This window comes from Odocoileus virginianus, chromosome 14 (genome assembly GCF_023699985.2).
Source record: "Odocoileus virginianus isolate 20LAN1187 ecotype Illinois chromosome 14, Ovbor_1.2, whole genome shotgun sequence".
NCBI lineage: Eukaryota > Metazoa > Chordata > Mammalia > Artiodactyla > Cervidae > Odocoileus > Odocoileus virginianus.
The window spans coordinates 58800331-58820398 of record NC_069687.1 but is presented as its reverse complement, the minus strand read 5'-3'; the positions used below and the strand labels follow the sequence as shown (position 1 = coordinate 58820398).

Genomic DNA, 20068 nt, shown 5'->3' with positions numbered 1-20068 from the left:
TTGAGGTAGAACATTATACACACTGGTTACCTCAGTATTGAGTTGCCTCTCAGTAAGATTTCTGGGAAGAGGTCAAAGAGCCCCGTTTCAGAGTCCACAGAAAACCACAGCCACCAGCGACTCAAAGCAACAAGGCCCAGGAAGGTCATGGTGCCTGTTCATTGTTCACAAGATTCTTTTTTTTGGCTAATGAATAGTTGTTAGCTAACAACCAAGGCCACATTCACCCAGGGCATTTTAATGTTCTCCCTGGATGCTGGAGAAGACAAAAGATAAGTTGAGGGACAGGAAGCATGCCCTATTATTTCCCAAGACTTTGAAGACAGAGAAATTCAAATGCTTTTCTCTTTTACAAAATACCAGACTCATGTAAGATGTAATTAAGATTCTATGAAGGCAGAGAATTTCCTTTAAATGAAGCTTATGCTTCATAGAGCATAGGCTGTAAGACATTCTTTTGATATTTCTAAACCGGAGGAGGAACTCATGTGTTTACATAATTCTTTAGCTGGGTGCAAAACTCTGAATGTAGTAACAACAGTTCATGGTTATACAGCACTTACTTTGTGCAGGCAAAATTGTTCACTTTGCGTCTATTACCGCATTCCATCCTCACAGCACGTCTACGGGGTGGTGTGACTATTATCCCTGTTTGACACACAAGGAGACTGAGGGAGACTGGCCGCACAGCAAGTCAGGAGCCCCCGTGCCGTCTCCGTCGAGTCCCTTCTTTCTTCTCTGAGGAGACACCGTGTGGCACAGCGGGGCGGGGAGGAGACCAGGGATCTGGATTTTCATCTCGGCTCTGCCCGAGACTAGTTATGCCAACTTGGACGAGTCATGTCCTCGACCTGAAGGGGAAACTTAGAAGATTCCTCCTGCTCTAGAACTTCTGGTTCTGTGAACAGTTCTTGCCTCAGAATAACATCAAGTGGGAGTTAGCCCTGGTTTTAGAGGCAGCACTGAATAAGGAGTCTGCAGCACTCCAGGAAGACGGCTGGGAGGTCTCAGCACCGTGGGGCCCTCAGGAAAGGCATGACCCCTCAGGGCCTGGGCTTCAAACCTTCCAGAGACAGGTCTCTACAAGGAAGCTCTGACCTGCTGTCACGACATATCTATTTAAAAAAATAAAAATAAAGCATCCAAGGATAGAAAAATCATTAACAAATGAGACAAACTATAGGACCAAGTATTATGACCTACATAGAAAACTGAGGAATACAGAGAGCGATATGAGGTTATACTTTTATTTTGAAAAGCACATAGACTGCCAATGACCAAAGTGATAAACATCTCAATTTTGGCTTATCAGTTCTGAGAGTTAAATTCTGGTTTTGTTTGTCCTGCTGAGAAAACAAAATGTTTTTTCAGGACACTTTCAATTTCTTAATTAATTTTTGAAAAAAACTTGACCCTACTGAACCTTGAAGTGAAAATTTCAAAACAGTATGCAGAGTCACATAGGCACTATTATTTTACAGCTGGAAAAATGAGGGTTCTGGTGTCTTGTCGAGGGTCACAGGTAGCAATGACAGAAGCAGTGAGAATATCCTGGACTGTTTTCCAGGATGGTGGCGTAGAGTTTCAGACCTCCTTAATTCAGTAAGGCTATAATCTGCAAGTAATTACTCCCCTGAAAATTAGTCAGATGGCCACTTACAGTGAAATTTCTTCCGCTAATGCTTATTGGGTTCCACGCTGGTTCTGGGAGCTGGACTGGAGCCTGTGGCCATGTTCCTCCAAGGATCCTCAGCCCTTTTCACAGAGAAGCCTCCTTCCTTCAGGAGCCGAGCTTTCCACTTCCTGTATCTAGATCTTCATGGCGGCACCAAATATGACTGTCTCAAGGCAGCATGCCAGCACTCAGTGAACTTGGAATTGGAAATTCAAGGAGACCAAGTGTTGATTCGTATAGTGTCCACTGGAATACAATGCCTGATTTCCTAGGAAGCCAATGAGTCACTGAAGGCAGACCCCCTCCAACTCAGACCCACAGGAAGTTTGAACCCAGGGTTACTCAGCCCACAGGGACTGGCTGAGTGGCTGGAAGGTCCGACGGCTGACTGTCCTCTTGTTTAACAGCACCGTGTGGGGCTGCCTGTCGCTGGGGGTGTGGCAGAGTAGGGCATCCAAAGTGTATGTGGTGACCTGGCCACTTATGTGCAGTTTCTTGTTAAGCTCATCAAATTTGGCCAGGAGAGCAGGCACGTCCTTCACTTTTTCCCTCACTTTGACCAGCTGAAAAAAAAGCAAGAAGAGTATATCGTTACATCCCTGCAAGACTTCTTCCTTGTTCTTTTTATCCTCCAAGAAGCAGAGATATAAATGCAAAAAAAAGTAGAGTGTGCACTTAAGTGGTAAAAATGAGGGTACTGGGGCACACAGAGGCATGAATGAATAAGGAATCCCACAAGCTTCAGACAACATTTAGATTAGCACTTGAAAACCACCCCTGATATTTTATAAAATTTCGGGGGGGGGGGGGTCCAAGTGGTGCACACTACACAATGAAACATACCAGGGAAAGGAGGTCAAGAGCGTGGAATCAAGTGCGTCCAATTTAACGGTTAGAGTAGGAGGCAGGGCCAGATGATGTAGGGCTTTCTAGCTCATGGTAAGTTTTTTGGAATTATTCTAAAAGCTATCAGAGGGTCCAAACGAGGACATATCTGATGTAGAGTTTAAAAGGCTGTGTGGAGAACTAGAGGTACAAGGATGTGGAGACTAATCCTGAGGCGCCCGTCATCAGGCAGATGATGCTTTAGACTAAGACATGTATAGAAAAGATGGAGAAGTAGATGTAAATATTAGAAATCTATTTTGGAGATTAAACTGAAAGGATTTATTGTTGAAGGGGAGAGGGAGGCATCAGAGATAGCTTTCCAGTTTGGGCTTTAGTAACCTGTTGATGGGGGTGGTCTGAGATGGGGAAGATGGGAGGGTGAGATTTAGGGAGGGAAGACCTAGAGCTGTGTTTTAGGCAAGACTGAGGTGTCTGTGAGACATCCAGAGTCTGAGGCATGGGGGCGAGGACCAGGGGTGTAAATATTAGCATCGTAAGTATATAAATGGGATTTAAGTCTATAGAAATGGGTGAACTCAGAATTAGAATGTAAAATTACCTTCTGAACAAAATCAACATTTTACTTACTTTAGTTCTTTTTAATGATATAACAACATTCTTGATATTTAGAACTAGCTCAAAAGCTGCTGGAGTTGTAGGATCAATTCACTTCTCAAGCAGATCCCCAAGTGAGCTCAGAGCAACCAGGGAACACACTGGTTAGAGGGTGAGCTTTCTAAGTAAATCGGCCTTATAGGCTTAGAGGGGGAAAATCAGAGAAAAGCCATCAGTGTTTTCCAGTGTGAAGTTTGTCTAGATGCTGTGAAGTGAAAGTCGCTCAGTCGTGTCGGACTCTTTGCAACCCCATGGACTGTACAGTCCATGGGATTGTAATTTGGGCAGCATATTGATGGGCCAGGTCTAAGGGAAGGACTGATTAACTTGAGTGCTAGTGAGAACGCTGAAGTCATGTCAGTGCTGCACATGATTGTGTGTGTTAAGACCAGCTTACATCTCTAGTTTCCCTGCTCTTCTGAACATATTCCAAAAAGACTTAGGTAAGTCACAACCTCCAAAGAGTGAAGATCTCAGATCGATCTTTATATTCAATCATGACCAGTGAGCCTCCCCACAGGCTCCCTCTGCCAGCCTTCGGCTGGGGGTGAGGGTGGGCGCAGGGCTGGGACGGCCGCCGCGTGGCAGAGGGGGGGCCGCTGCCACTGTGCTCTGAGGCCTACCTGCCAGCCCGGGTGCCAGGTGGGATCCAGCCAGGACCCAGCCAGGACCCAGCTGCACAAGGCTGGGGAAAAGGGAGGAGGACGGGGAGGACCAACCAACAGGCCCCTGGATTAGTCAAAATGACATTACCAGTATCGTTACCAACAAAGCGATCACTGCCAAGAATTTATGATTTCTTTACCATCTCATTCCCCCTTTTAGGTTATATATGACTAGCAATGTACAAACTACTAGTTTCAAATGACTTACAATAATTCCTCTTTATGTTCTTAAGCCATACTTTAAAAGTATGACATTTGTTTCATTTAGCTCTGTGTTTAGAAATTGCTTCTTTTTATTTTATAATTTTGCAAAACAGTTATATGGTTCCATCAGTTGGTTTGTTCAGGAGCTTAGAGAAGCTTTGCTATGGCTTCATATCTGGCAGGTCTAGCACCTCTTCTTTCAGCATTTTCCCAGCTATTCTTGCTAGTTTTCTCTTTCTACTAAACCTTAACTACAGAAAAAACCTAACAGTAATTTTATTGGAGTGTTACATTATCACGTTAACTTGGGAAGGGCTGACTTTATGAGGTTGTCTCTTCCTATCTAAACACCTGCCATGTCTTTTCACTTGTTTAAGTAGGGGAGTTTTTTGTTTTTGTTTTTTGAGGATGAGGGATACTAGAGCCTACTGTTGGCCTGTGGGATGATTCACAGGGAAAGCGAGCGATAGAGATGATGCTCAGAAGTTGATACCACTTCTGGGCTCGTGCCCTGGGCTGGGTCAGCGGGGCTGGGCTCCCAGGCTCTGGAACGGGGTCTGCAGCCACCACGGCTTCAGGAGGGAAGACAGGGCGGAGCGGGAGAGGGGCGAGGAGTGTCAGTGAGGCGGCGGTTCTCCTGACTGCTTGTTTCCTCTGTGCAACAGGAAGCAAGGTCATCAACTGAGAGTAAGGAACAGGGAGAAGGAATTGGACGCTTGAGGAGAAAGGAAAAAGAGCTGACAGCCATGGAAACAGTGTCGGGAAAAGAACAATGTAGAAGAAACAAGTTTTCCTAGAATTTCAGAGGATGTGTCCTGTTAGAGGGGAGAAGTCTTTGCACTCACATATAGAAGTCTTACAGCAGGAACAGAGAGGTGGCCAGATTTACCAGGCTCTGTAAGGAGGTGGCCTACAGGATTAAGGTACCAAGTGGACCTCTGAAAGAGTGTTCCTGTGCCTTCACCTGATTCCTGCAGAAACTGCACACTTACCACTTCTTCTGAGAATACATGTCTTTTCACAAATCTTGATAGATTTCCCTCTGTGGCATCCTTTAATATGTCTATTAGAGTTTTCAACGTATTTGACTGGATATGGATCATAATCTGAATAAAAAGAAGAAATAAGAGAAACCAAACTGAGCCAGTAGTGAGCACTGAGAAATGCACCCTGTGAAAGAAGCCTCTATTTATAGGCTTCTCATGAGAGCCTATGCTTTTCATGCTATTTCCAAATCATTTGTGTATACAGGTTCAGAAGTGCTTTGAATGAATGCCCACCAGCCAAAAAATGTGTTTCCCAATAGCTAACCAAAGCACCACAGCTTCAGAACTTTCACAAGGCAGCAATGGAGCGAGCAGGGATTCTGGAGTCTGACACGCTTGGGTCAGAGCCCTGGCGCCAGCAGTTATAGCTCAGTGACTCTTCCAGGTGTTCAGTCTCTCTTTCAATATCTTTTTTTGTAAAATGAGGAAGATACCTTTACAGCTCACACTTTGTGTTATTGTGAACATTAAACATCAACACACAGGAGGTCCTCAATAAATATTACTATTAGTTTCTTCCTCCTATTTCCTCTGGAGTCAGAGAATATGACAATCAGACAATCTCATAAGACTGGCTCTGGGGCAAAAGATACCTTTACCTTTTTAATTTTTTTGGATAGGAAATTGCAAGCATAGAGATTGTTCAAGTATAAAGTGGAAGCTGATTAAAGTCTTAATGAGGCCCTCCTATTTACATTATAGTTATCAAACTGGATACTGTACTTGGCTTTCAAAATGATACCACTAACTACTTTCCATCATATACAATTAACATACCAGAAAAAAAGAACACATTTCTGCTGCACCCCATTACCAGTGTTCATTGGTATAATTTAAATACAGTAAAGTTTAAAGAAAATGAGAATAATTCAGAATTCACCAACTAATGTTAACCACTGTTTACAATCTCATGTATTATCCTTCAAGTCTATTAATCTCTCCAATTCTGCTTTTTGATCAATTATTATGAAATGAATACTTTCTCATAGCATCAGCAAGTTTTAGAAAAAAATAAAACCTCATTTTTTAAATGATGAATGCATAGCAATCCATCATATAAATAACACATCAAATAAAGCAATACCATCTTTATCAATAAATGTTCAGATATTTTAAAAAATTGTTACTTTTAAGAAAGTAACAGTAACTTACAGTCTGTAACTAACTTACAGACTTGACGCCTGTAAGTGAAATTATAAAATCAAAAGGTATAAACATTTTTAAGGCTCTCTATCTTTAGGAAAGAGATTTTCTGGAAGCGATGCTCCATTTTTATACAAAACTAGCTAAATTTTCTTACTAGTCCATTTTATAATATTGTATGCTTGCAGAGCATACAGTCAGGATGAGGGGTTATCTTTGGTTCTATGGAACAGAATGAAATGACCCCAAGTAGCCTAACTCCAAAGGACCCGATCTAAGTTTAGTGTTCAGAACACAGGCAGAACTCTTTGACAGGAGGCAACACTCCACGGGTTTCTCACGGTCGGGTGGAAGCACTGCCTGCCTTTAGTCGGGGCCATGTCTGTAGAACCAGCAGCGTGGGCAGACAGTGTTTGGGATGCAAGGCCGAGCGCAGGTATACTTACTGCCCATCTTAAGAGATTTGAGTTTTCCAAGTTCATGGTTCCTCTCTTAAAATATAAACCCCTGTGTGTACAAGAGACATATGGACCTCTTCATGTTGCTGTGTGGGAACTGGGCTCAAGAAACCGATGCAAAAATGCTCACCCTCTGGCCGCTGCTCTTGCTGTGAGTAGTAAGCCATCCTTCATCTCTTGGTGTCTCCTGTTCTCTACCAGCACCCAGGAAACTGTGACAGGTTGACTTATTATTAGCTTGGAAGTGGAGTAAAATCTCCAAGTCTTAATAGCTCTTAAACAGTTTTGTTAATAAAAACCAATCCCAATTTGGCTAGCAGTGGTCTGTCGGGTCAAAGGCAAGGACAAGTCTATCTTGTTGATGCTACATCTGCAGTGCCTGGCACGGAGCAAACCCTCAATAAGAAATGAGAAAAGGAGTGTAGCTCCCCATGCAATTTGCAAGTGTAAACCTCCTGGAGCTCATGCTAGAGACTTATCAGGGATGTGCACCTGGAAGGTTTCAGCTGTTCTTTCCCAGTTTCTCTCTTGCCTCCAGCAGCTACCTCTGATTCAATAGGGATTTCAAGAATGAGGTTCAGTACCTTGAACTATATTGATGACGGGCAACATAAATGAGGCGGTTACTGATGAAAGACAAAGAGTAAATTTAAAGCTAGGAGCTTGTCTCAAACTGAAGTCTCAGGGTACAATTAGAAAAGCTAAATCAGGGTACAGTGCTTTGCTTTCATCTTACAGATTTCAAACAAAAGGCTAGGAAAATTGAATTAGCAAGGAGCAGGGGGAATTTTGGTTAAGAAAAACTACTCAAAGAACACACAGTTCCTGCCCCTCTGATTTTCTGAGACCTCAAGAAATGTTAATAAGTCACTGGACACCTTTGACCAAAAAAGGAAACAGAAGTCCTGAACATGGAGAAATTTGCATTTCATTTTTCTTTTCAAGTTTGCTATATTTGAAGTAGAACGGCACAGTGTGGTAGAGATTGCTAATTTTCTAACCAGTATCCATTTTCCTTTTGTTTTTTTTTTTTTGATAACAGAACTGATGCTGTCATGTATAGAACTCAGAAACTGTATTTCTCAGGTTTGTGCGCAACTAGATGTGGCCATGGGATTAAGCGCTTGCTAGTAACACGTGAGTACAAGTTGTTGGGTGAGACATTTAGGAAAGCTTTCTTTTTTCTCTTTGGAGGACAACTGCTTTACAGTAAGGGACCAGCTTCTCTGTCCTCCCGCATTCTCCTGCTTCTTGCTGGAATGGATGTAATGGATGGAAGTCATGTGCTTAGGATGGTGGTGTGGAAATACAGAAAGAGGCCAGGTCCCTGATGACATCATGGAATGTCATACCAGACCTACACCGACCACCTCTGGTTTTCTACTTGGAAGAAAAGGAAAGCCTCTTATTTGTATAGACTTTTGTTATCTGTAGAGTCTGCCTTGCTTCCAGTCAAATGCGATTCTTAAACATATTAAGTGAGATGATGCCACAAAGGGTTTAATGAGAAATTATAATAAGTCCTGCCTCCTTTTCTACTTGGGCAACCTAGGAGACTTCTCATCTGAGCTAGGACTTTAGGGTGGCCTTAGTAGAGAAACAAACATTAAAACATTCACTTGTGTTAGATAAATGATAAAAGCAGTGAAACTGGCCCCTTGGAAATTCCCCTGCAGAGTAATTCAGTTCCAAAATGGGTGTAGATTTCTACAGAAATGATTAGAATTCAAATAAAATTGGTGGCAAACTCCCCTTTGTTGGCCTGATCCTTTCAGACATATTTGGAAGTGAAAAGCAATCCTCTGACATTGAGCACCAATGCTCCAGATGGGGCTATGGTTCTTTTGGGATCGATGAGTTTAAATTCAGACGGAAGGTCAGGGTTAGCACGCACGTGCCTCGGTGAGATCACGTGCTCCATCAGTTCCATGTGAAAGGAGCATGAGCTAAGAAATGGGAAACCAGGTCCTCTGGGCTGTATCAGCAGCAGGAGCAATTTCAATGAAAAGAAAATTAGGTTGAGGAGGAAAAATTAGGTAAGTTCAAATTCCAACTGGCAGTAAGAAAAGATTTTAGTCTAAGGCATGAATTTTTAAAGATCAGGAAAAAAAAAAAAACTTCATTTATTTCTGCTGATACTGTGAACAGACTCTCTATTCAGCCTACTTGTCAGGTTTCCATTTCTGAATAATTAACAAATTGCCCTTAAGGATTCTAAGTAGATGATCCAACCTTGGAGAAGCTAGGGCTCAATAAATTACTTTTTAAAGACCTGCTCTAATAGCAGAGACCCAAAATCTAAAAGATTTCTAAACCTGAGAATGGCAACCATCTCTTTTTCACCATCCCCAAGAAGAGGGAGCAGGCGTCTATTGAAACAGGAGAAATTTAGAGGACATTTGGAAGAATTGCCTGAGTGACAATTTTTAAACAGGAAAACTCTCTTTAATTCTGGACAGTGGATAATACCATGACCCAGTTCATGGAGGGGATGATTCATATTCAAGATCAATTCAAGGTTCCTTGGCGTATTTATTGGCTATCTCCCCTGCCCACTAGCTCCCCCAGGAGGAGCTGCTGGGCTGCCCTGGCTCACGATGGCACTCCCTACCGTGCTCTGGAATTTCTCTTCCGATTGAGATGGACACTTCAGCTCTCGGCAGGCCCATGTTTTATTTCTACCACGCCTTTCTCATTTGGGGGAAAAAAATCATTACTAGAGTCTCATAACAACTGGGAGAGCAAGCCAAGGATTGAACAGATGAGGAATGTAAATTCAAGGACATGGAATATGTGTACCAACAGCAGATTCATTTTTTTAAATCCAGTCCTGTGTTCCCTTCCTTATTCAGGAGGAGCAATTAGCTCCAATCCTAGATAAAAGGCACACAGTGCTAATCTCTGTAGGTCTGGAGTGGTGGGGAAACCCTAGGCTTTGTAGTCAAACAGATTGGTTTGTTTTAATTAGCTGCAAGAACCTAGGTAACGTCCTTACCCTTTGAATCTTCATTTCCCACATGTATAAGATGGAGAAATACTGTTCTAATAATGTTGTATAAAGTAAACCAACAAATAAAAGTACCTAGCATGGTACCTCAGCTAAAATAAATGAAAATTCTGCCAAGCTCACTGCCTTCCACTTCTCACCAACCCTTAATGATCTCCCCACACTAACCTCAACTCTAGGAAAAGCTACTAACGATCCATGTAAACCTCCTCTCTCACGCTCCCCTGGGTCGCCTTCCCACCTGATGCTGTGAACCGCCTGGAGTCCTAGCAGGCCTGCTGCTCTCCAGTCATGAGATGAGTGCATCTGCAGTGCAGGCACTGTCTCTCAGAAGCAGATATTTACTTAGAGACCCAGAGCCATTCACATCCGGTAGTAAGCAGAGAAGAAAAAAAAAAATCACGTATGTCTGCTGAAAGATCCGGCTTCCTAGTCTGTTGGGCTTATTGGCTCAAATGACCTGGGATTCTGGACTCTGGACCTTTGCCATCCTGGACTCCAGGATCCGCTTCAGCTGAGCGCATCACAGGCTGGCCCACAGTTTCTGCTCTGGTGCCTCTTGGGCCAGGGCCTGCCTGCAGGTGATGGGCATCGGGCTGCCAGCACTCCTGGTTTCAACACCCTGCTGCTGTTCCGTCCTTGCCTTCTTCTCACACTTCTGCTTCACCACTGATGCCTTGTAAACTCATTTCTGGGACCGCTCTCTCCCTTTCTTATGATGTTCATCAGTTTACATCAGATCCATTACCGGGCTTTACAGGTGAGCTCTTAACTGAGCATTGACACTCATCCCTGCTAGGGGCTCATGCCCTTTGCCAACCACAAGGTCTGTTAGGATATTTTTCTAATATTTAGTCTCTTCCCTTCTAAACCCACCTCTTTCTCTTTTTTCCAGGCAGGTTCTCTGCTATCACTGTCTCCATCTTTCTGGTTCCCTAGGTTCATCTTTCCCTCCTGGGTAAGCATTCTGAAAAGTAAATATGAAGTCAGATACACGGTCTTCTTATCTCAGACTTCTTGCTGGAACTTGTTACCCAAAGTTTACCATAAAGGCTTATCTAGTCCTTCTCTTGAAAATCATCTAGGCACGGGTCTGGGGGTGACATTTGAGAGTAATTATGAGCAGAACTAAAAGCATGGAAGCTTGGAGTTCTGCCCAATTCCTATTCATAGGTCCTAGGATTTGTTACAAATAAATAATCCTTTTTATTTAACATATTGCATTTTAAACAAATACTACTGGTATTAGCAAACATCACTGAACACTGATTACATGCCAGGCACTAACTGTGCTGTGCTAATACTCTATATGCATTATTTATTCAATTCTCATAATGAAAGAAGGTATTATTACTAGTGCTATGTCAGACAAAAGGAAAAATAGGGTCCATAGAGGTTAGGTACCTTTGACTATGGAATCAGAGCTAGGAGGAGAACTAACAAACTAGCCTGCAAACTAGAACCCTCAGCAAAATTAATCTCCCAACAGAGAATGCCCTTTCCCCTCCATCCCTCCAGCCCCCAGCCCTGTCCTTCAGAATGCTACTCAGCACTTCTCTCCTGCCCAGGCTCCTCTGTTAGCTGCAGCTGGCTGGCCCTTCGCTCCCCAGCCTGGAATACCACTCTGCTAGGGCCCGCTCTCCCAGTTCACGGCATCTTGGTGTTCACACATTTCTGTTCTCAACAGTGTTTTCCTCATCTTGGTCCCTTGATGTTTCAGGAGACTGTAAGTTCCGGGGCTTTCTTTTCAACTCCCCACGACACAAATGTAGTCAGCATATAAGCAGGGCCTCAACAGGGCCTGGCTGAGTGGGTGCTGTGTGTGTCTTTAATGACAGGAGAGTCTCTTAATCTTTTCATTGCCCCAGGAACGTGAGGAAGACTCACTGGGTAGACAGGCCATGGCAGGCTGGCAAAGTAAGAATGAGAAGAGCGAGCATTTATTCAGTGTTTCCCAGGTTAGACACCACTTTATGCACTGCGGATATACTGGCCCCATGAGTCGGGTACGTGGATAGGAGGTAGTCAGCATGCAGGCTTTTCTTAGAGTCTCAGTGGAGAGACTGCAGAGCCCATCCCCCGCCTCTCTGACTCACCGGCCTTCTGTGCTCCTGCGCGACGCCTGCAGCATTCATCCCCCTCTTCTGATGAGTGTGTCTGCCTTTCCCACCTATTTCTGAACACCTGGAAGCTTGTGGTGACTCTGCTCACAGGGCTCTACTATAACTTTCACACAGTGATTGATAAATGAGCAGAATGAATAAAGACCTTGGGACATCAAAAGTCATTTTTTGTACACAAACCAAAAAAAAAAGATCTCTTTTATTACATTTCAAGCCTTACTTTAACCATAAAGAAGTTACTTACATTTAAATTAGTGCAGATTATGCTTTCTGGGTTCATGATTTGAGAAAAAATGGATATAGCTTTTGCCAGCTGGTTCTAGAAGGAAGAAAAACAAGTCAGACCCTCAAGTCATATAAACATTACTCTGCTGTAATAAAGATGATTTAAAGATGTCAAGATAGTCCTATCCATGGTGCCCCAGGGTTTTGAAGTCCACAGAGAAAAGAATGTTTTCTAGTAATCAAAAATGAACAGTCTGTAAAATGTTTCCTACTGTGGCATACTCCTTAATGTTTAAACAACCTGCCTGAGTTCCACTTTTTAGGATGGAGGCATAAAGTTGTCATGTCCCCTCTCTCATTGGAATGAGCTCTCAAAGAAAAGCAAGTTTGAGAAATAGAATTGCAAACCCATTTTTGGCCTAATTAGAAACTAGCAGAAACCTCAAACCACAGAAGAGGTTTGCACTGCCAAAAACATTGGAGATGGAGCTTGGGTGAGCTCTGGACAGAGCAGTAAGAGGAGGACATGGCTGCATATCTCACAAGTGCTCAGAGTTGTCCTCAAAGGTGAGGGCACAGTCTGAAGTACTCACTTTCTCTTTACAATGGTGTAGGAGAGTTTAGGACTAGTAATGAGATCTCTGGATCCTTTTGATGGCAGATGTGAGCTAATTAAGAATTTACACAGATCAACATAGACCAATGGAATAAGATAGAAAGCCCAGAAACAAACCCATGCACCTATGGGTACCTTATTTTTGACAAAGGAGGCAAGAATATACAATGGGGCAAAGACAGCCTCTTCAATAAATGGTGCTGGGAAAACTGGACAGCTACATGTAAAAGAATGAAATTAGAACACTTCCTAACACCATACACTCAAAATGGATTAAAGACCTAAATCTATGACCAGAAACTAGAAAACTCTTAAGAGGAAAACATAGGCAGGACACTCAGTGACATAAATCAAAGCAAGATCCTCCATGACCCACCTCCTAGAGTAATGGAAATAAAAACAAAAGTAAACAAGTGGGACTTGATTAAACTTAAAAGCTTTTGCACAACAAAGGAAACTATAAGCAAGGTGAAAAGACAACTCTCAGAATGGGAGAAAATAATAGCAAATGAAATAACTGACAAAGGATTAATTTCCAAAATATACAAGCAGCTCATACAACTCAATACCAGAAAAATAAACAACTCAACCAAAAAGTGGGGAAAAGACTTAAACAGATATTTCTCCAAAGAAGACATACAGATGGCTAACAAACACATGAAAAGATGCTCAACATCGCTCATTATTAGAGAAATGCAAATCAAAACTACAATGAGATATCACCTCACACCAGTCAGGATGGCCCTCATCAAAAAGTCTACAAACAGTAAATGCTGGAAAGGGTGTGGAGAAAAGGGAACACTCTTGCACTGTTGGTGGGAATGTAAATTGATACAGCCCCTATGGAAGACGGTATGGAAATTCCTTAAAACACTAGGAATAAAACCACCATATGACCCAGCAATCCCACCCCTAGGCATACATCCTGAGGAAACCAAAATTGAAAGACACACACGTGTGCTCGCTTCGGCAGCACATATACTAAAATTGGAACGATACAGAGAAGATTAGCATGGCCCCTGCGCAAGGATGACACGCAAATTCGTGAAGCGTTCCATATTTTTATGTATATCCATGGCTGATTCATGTCAATGTATGACAAAAACCACTACAATATTGTGAAGTAATTAGCCTCCAACTAATAAAAAAAAATTAAAAAAAAAAAAAAAAAGACACATACGTATCCCATTGTTCATTGCAGCACTATTTACAATAGCTAGAACATGGAAGCAACCTAGATGTCCATCGACAGATGAATGGATAAAGAAGTTGTGGTATGGAATGGAATCTTACTTAGCCATAAAAAGGAACACATGTGAATCAGTTCTAATGAGGTGGATGAACCTAGAACCTACTATACAGAGTGAAGTGAATCAGAAAGAGGAAGATAAATATCATATTCTAACACATATATATGGAACCTAGAAGAATGGTACTGAAGAATTTATTTACAGGGCAGCAATGGAGAAACAGACATGGAGAATAGACTTATGGACATGGGGAGAGGGGAGGAGAGGGTGAGATACATGGAAAGAGTAACATGGAAACTTACATTACCATATGTAAAATAGAGAGCCAACAGGAATTTGCTGTGTGGCTCAGGAAACTCAAACAGGGGCTCTGTATCAACCTAGAGGGGTGGGATGGGGCAGGAGATGGGAGGGAGGTTCAAAAGGGAGGGGATATATGTATACCTATGGCTGATTCATGTTGAGGTTTGACAGAAAACAGCAAAATTCTGTAAAGCAATTATCCTTCAATAAAAAAATAATTAAAGTAAAAAAAAGGAATTTACACAGATCAGCCATATTTGCAGGAAACGGTATGTCACTTATAGCAGCAGTAGGGAAGAGACTGTTTTGAATCACCTCCATGCCTATTCCCATCAGCCAGGGAGAAACAAAGCCTATTATATTTGTAGAAAACCCCCTACATAAAACCATGGCAGCATGGCCAGGTTTCTTCTGACATGAGTCTTCTACAGATGTCTGGTCTAAGAGAAACATATGTTCTTCAATGGTGAATAACCAAAAAAGAACCAGCATGGGATCTATCTATAGACAATATGTGGGGGAAAAAGAAAGAAAGGATTACAGCAAAACAAAGAAAAAGAAAAGAACCGACAGATGAAGAAACCCCAACGAAAACATGTTTCCATGGATATAAAGGTCAGAAATGAGAAAAATGAACAAGACCAAATCATTCAGAAGTCGGAAAAAAAAAATCAGGCACGCCTCAGATTTCTCCATGGTAACATTCCACCCTGGAAGAGAGAACAATGCCAAAGAAAACCTCCAGGAAAGGAAATATCACTTCAGTTTTATATCTGGCAAAACTGTAGTTCAGGTAAAACAAAACAAACAAACAAACAAAAAAAGACAAATAACTTTAAATACCAGGAACTCAGGGAATACTGTTCCCCTGAAGAATTTATTAGAAGACACACTATGGAGAGCCTTGGATTTAAAACTGTTCTCTGGGCACATTACATAGCAAATGAATCATCTGAAGTTTAAACTTGAATGATTTGAGAACTTTCTCCAAGTGCAGCCTCCCTCATTGATTTTCCACAGGGTTCCCCCAGTCCCAGGTAAACAGCAGTGCGTGTTAGGCCCTCAGCTGTAAATGAAAACACTCTGGAGGCAGAGGTATGGATGCAGGTTGCCATGGCATCAGGGGAACTGGTCCCCTTATGGGGACTTTTTTCTGTGACAGTCAGAGGGATAAAGAAAGAAAAGCCAAGCTTGCCCACGCCCAGTTCCTTTATGTGTACCCCACAGCCTCACCTGGTTCAGAGCCAACGCCACTGCAAAACAGGATGCTCTCCTGGAGAGGATTTCTCCTTTGATTAGGGCTTCTTCTCGTAATGTGGTACAGATTTGAAAAGATTCAGGGCTATTCTGGGGAAGACAGGATTGCTCGATAAATAAATGTCACAAACCTTTAAGTTTAGTAAGTTGATTAGTGGTGCTCAGTGTTCCAGATTTCCTTTCGGAAGAACTTCCTGGAGCCTATCTCAAGCCACTTAAAAGCCTGAGCTCCATTTGTACATAGGCTCAGTTAGCTATACATTAGCACTTCAAATCTAAATGAACTCCATTTTTAGCTCTTTGTCAGTTTTTCTGATTTGGGGCGGCTCTACCAGCAAACATTCGGATTACTTTTCATCCAGGCAGGCTGGTTTTCAGACATAGGTACCACAGCATACGAGTGTGAAGCATCTAATGTGCTTCAACCACATCAGATGACAGAACAAAGCTCAGCAACACACAGAACTTTTCCTGAGGAGGTTTCCAAACTGAAAATATCCATTTTAAGTCAAATATTTGAAAACATGAAAACTTTTTTGAATGTAAATCATGAAAGAACCTATGAAAACAGAACCCAAACAACCTAACAACGTAAGTGATACACAAACTAGCAGAGAGGAGTGGTGAAACAGAATTCTCTTCCTTTGCGTTGTGGGTGGGTGAGGTTTATGACTGCAGCATCAGCTCTGTACCTGTGTGTGTGTCTGTCAGGATGTGATTCACAACTCAAATCCTAAAGGAACACCTGAATTTAATGAGAGAGGACAGCTCCCAGAATCGACTTGCAATCTGTAATGGGTGACCAGTGTTTCAACTTGTCTCTCCACTGAGTGAAATGAGTTACTCTGGGAAAAGTCCTCTGGCCCTTCATAAGCAGTAGAGTTAAATTCGCTCCACTTCAGTATATACTCAGGGAGGCATCTCAAAGGTCAGGAAACTGGGTGTCACAGTGCTGAAGAAGTGATGCTCAAGTGTGTGTTGCATTGGCCTGATTCACAGATCATAAAGTGGTAGACTTGGAAAGGATCATCTAACAATCTGGCAGTCAGCAAACTATGACCCTGGGGCCAGAGCCAGCCTATGGCTAAGACTGGCTCTTACGTTTTCTTAAAAGGTTTGTAAAACTAAAGATGATGCTGTGACAGGGACCATAAGTGGCAGAGCCCCAAAGTCTAAAATATTAACTATCTGGCCTTTTAAAGAAACGGCCTGCTGACTCCTGAATCCACACACTTCATTTCACAAATGAGGTAAGTGATTTCAAAACCAGTTCTTGCTAAAGTTGAGACTAGAGTCCACAATGTTCAATTTCCAGGTTGGTTGCTTTTCCCTGTAACCAGCTGCCCCTCTTGCTTTGGAAAGTTAATATTGCTTTATTTTTCAGGGAAATTTTTCAATATCCATATTCTACCTTGCTTAGTGTTCCCTCATTTTCAGTATAAGGAGGTTTTGTTAAGTTTCCAAAGTTAAAATGGCAAGAATGTGTACAATAATGCATGGAACCTGGGTCACTGCAGTACTTGTTACCATTTATGCATTCAGTAAGTAATAAAGAAATAGTCTATGTGCCAGAAACAATCCTGATATAGTGATGAGAATAGGGATCTATGTCATGCTGTCTATTATCGAAGGATTTATTTTAATGTCACATACATTTATTAAAGATCAGCTGTAAACCAGACACTGTTAGGTGCTGGCATATAACGGTGCGTCAAGGAATTTACCCTCTATGGGGGATGCAATGTGCGTCTACTTCGTGTATCAGGCAGTATTATGAGTGCCATGTCTATGACTGCAAATAGAGCACAGTCAAGGGAATCCGCAAGAGAGACATCACTTCCAACTTAGCGATCACAGAAGAATTCAGACGAGGACAGAGCAGCCCTTGCGTTCACCACTGAGGATACCAAGACTTCCAAGGAAGAGGGCCACAGACATGACTGGTCTGGTGAAGTCCAGTGTGAGCACTGGACTGACTCTCTAGCAGAGTTTGAACCCAGCATACTGTTTCTTGCTCTCATTATCTACACAAATGTCAGAGAAGACTGAAAGATGATAAAATTGCTTTTCCCATGATAGGACTGTCTGACATGGCTAACTTGGGTTTTCTAAAAATGAACATATTTAAAATGGAAATATCTGCACCAGATGGAAAACAGACTTCAGAGGAACTGAATTTTATTTGTAGAGGGGGGAAAAAAAATTAAATCCTCTGTCAAACACAACCCAAAATGCTCTAAGAGTTTAGGGAAGACAGTCTTACCAGTTTGTAGCAAATTGCAAAAGCAAGGACATAGGTATCTTTGTTGAACTTCAGATCTTGGTTTTTCATCTCAATCAATACTTCCAGTGCGCCTGCAAAGAGCCAGGAGTGGGCCGCCATTAAATGCATTCAAGTGAGTTCCAAGTCCTCTACTATTGATTCCCAGAGTTCAATCTGTTTAGCCTCATGTATTGAAAAGTATGCTTCAGCACAATAAAAACTTTCAAAGTCATTTACTAGTTAACTAAATTATAAAATAAATTATCAAATTATACAGGAAGAACTAATATTTTAAACCTATTTTCACCACAGCATAAGTAAAAACCGGGGTGTTTAAGTCATGACATGTCATGTAGCACGGTAGTCACATTTAAAGAATGGGGTCTCCATAATTCAGTCACTCATCAGGAATATAAGAGTCATTTTTACATGGCCCATTGTTTTTCTTAATTGCTTTACCTGCAAAGACAGAATTTTTCAGCAAACATAAATTGTGATACTTACTTTTATATTTGCCTTTGATAAATAACATATCCATCAAAATATTGAATGATGTGGAGTCTGAGAAGAAACCTCGTAAATGCTAATGAAGAAAAACAATACAGTTTGGTTAAAAGTTAAAATTATTAAGAGAATACTTACACTGCATCTTCTCTGTCTAGGGCTTGCTTTTGTACAAACTTCATTCATTTAGCAAAAAAATTTAAATACTGCCCACTGTTTTGGCATCATGCCTTTGGCAGTGGGCACAGTAAACAAGAGGCAAGAGATATGGCCAGAGATCTCCAGGTTTCAGAAATAACAGTGAAGAACGTCTTTCTGCAGTGTGGCTCTGCCAAGTGTAGAGGAAGAGAACCAGGCCGATTAATCTGGTGGGGATGGTCCTGGAACCTGGGTGGCAGCATATTAACGTGAAATGGCAGCTGGAAGTGTGCTTGAGGACAGGGGCAGGACAGGCTTGCGCAACTAGGATCCTCTTTTGGCAAACAGTACAGAGTTGATTATTTACTATTATTTATTTATTATTATTTTGAAATAATTCACTGCAACAGTGGTTCTCAACATTTTTAATGCCATGATAATGTGACACATGCTATTCAAGTACACCATTAAATGTCTTGTGCCAGTCTGTTATTTTTTGAGAACCAATTAGCCAGACCCTTTCTAGGCACTGAGACTAAAGAAATGATGAACAAGACAAAGACCCTGCCCTAAACTCTAGTAGGGCTTATTACCTATGGGGGCTTACATCCTGGCAGAGGAGACAATGAACAAGTGAATAAAACAAGCAAAAACTTAAAATTTCAGGTTATCAGTGGAGGCCATGAAGAACAATGGAACAGGATAGGGACAGCAAAGATGAGAAGTGGTCAGGGAAGGCTCCCTGAGACGAGGAGACCTCAGTGAAGTGATGCTGTGTAGAGCGTTCCAGTCTGAGGCCACGGGCCTGCCATGTCTGAGAAAGAACAAGAAGGTCTCAAGTGCAGTGAGCAAGGCGGAGAGGGGCAGGACCTGAAATACCACGAGGGGCCCCTGCAGGCGCGGTCAGGGCTCCGAGGTCTATGCCAAGTGGGGTGGGAAACCACCAGAGCAGCCCTGTCCATAGGGAGAAAGCAAGTCTCAAGTGTGAGCCATGTACGGGACTCTAAATTTTCAAGTGCTTTCATTCAAAAGAGTAAAGAGAAAGATATGAAATCAACTTTAACAATGTTACTTGACCCACTAAATCCAAAACTTCAACATGGAATCGATATAAAACATTATTAATGAGATACTTTCTATTCTCCTTTTTATTCAGGTATTTAAAATCCATCATGTACTTTATTCTGCAGCACATGTATGTCTGAACTAGCCACAGTCCAAGGGCTCCGTGTACATGGGTACCTGTGGGTTGTGGCTCCCTCCCTGGCAGTACATCAGGGTTCTGGCAGGGAACATGACAAGGCAGGCGGGAGCAGGATTAGGCTTTATGGCACATGACTCTGATTCAGTTAATTCTACTGCTCCAGGAAACTTAAACCCATACATGAATGCTTTATACTCAGGTAGGTTAAAAAAAAAATTTCCATTTTCTTTTTGTTTCATTGTTATACTAATGGCTCTGATTTATTACAGTGCAACTTTTCTTTAATTTTAATAACAACAGTAACATATGCTTATTATAAAATAGTCAAGTAATACTATATAAAGTTAAAAAGTGAGGATTTCATCTAATTCTCCCCCGAAAGCAGTAGTTTAATGTATATCCTTCTAGATTTCTAAAACATATATACTATAATGTAAATATGGTATGTATATTTATCCTTTTAGAAAAAATAGGCTCAAACTAA

At 41.9% G+C, this 20068-nt stretch overlaps 1 protein-coding gene and 1 non-coding gene across 4 annotated transcripts in view; one reads left to right on the top strand and one right to left on the bottom strand.

Moving 5' to 3' along the window:
- Positions 1-1233: 1233 nt before the first annotated feature.
- Positions 1234-20068, bottom strand: part of PTCD2 (pentatricopeptide repeat domain 2) — a 29429-nt gene continuing 10594 nt past the window's right edge. For 2 of the 3 annotated variants that reach the window (XM_070476799.1, XM_020915689.2), the window contains 6 exons: positions 18243-18321; positions 17739-17830; positions 15452-15565; positions 12069-12143; positions 5040-5153; positions 1234-2238 (listed from right to left, as the gene is read on the bottom strand). In XM_070476799.1, the coding sequence (XP_070332900.1) occupies positions 2014-2238; positions 5040-5153; positions 12069-12143; positions 15452-15565; positions 17739-17830; positions 18243-18321 (699 nt within the window). In that variant the 3' untranslated portion in view covers positions 1234-2013. Of the gene's footprint in view, positions 2239-5039; positions 5154-12068; positions 12144-15451; positions 15566-17738; positions 17831-18242; positions 18322-18380; positions 18704-20068 lie in introns of those variants that run through there. The other variant, XM_070476800.1, reaches the window with a different exon arrangement.
- On the top strand, positions 13623-13729 carry LOC139038317 (U6 spliceosomal RNA). The gene has a single exon (XR_011491310.1). It is a non-coding gene; the product is annotated as a U6 spliceosomal RNA (small nuclear RNA).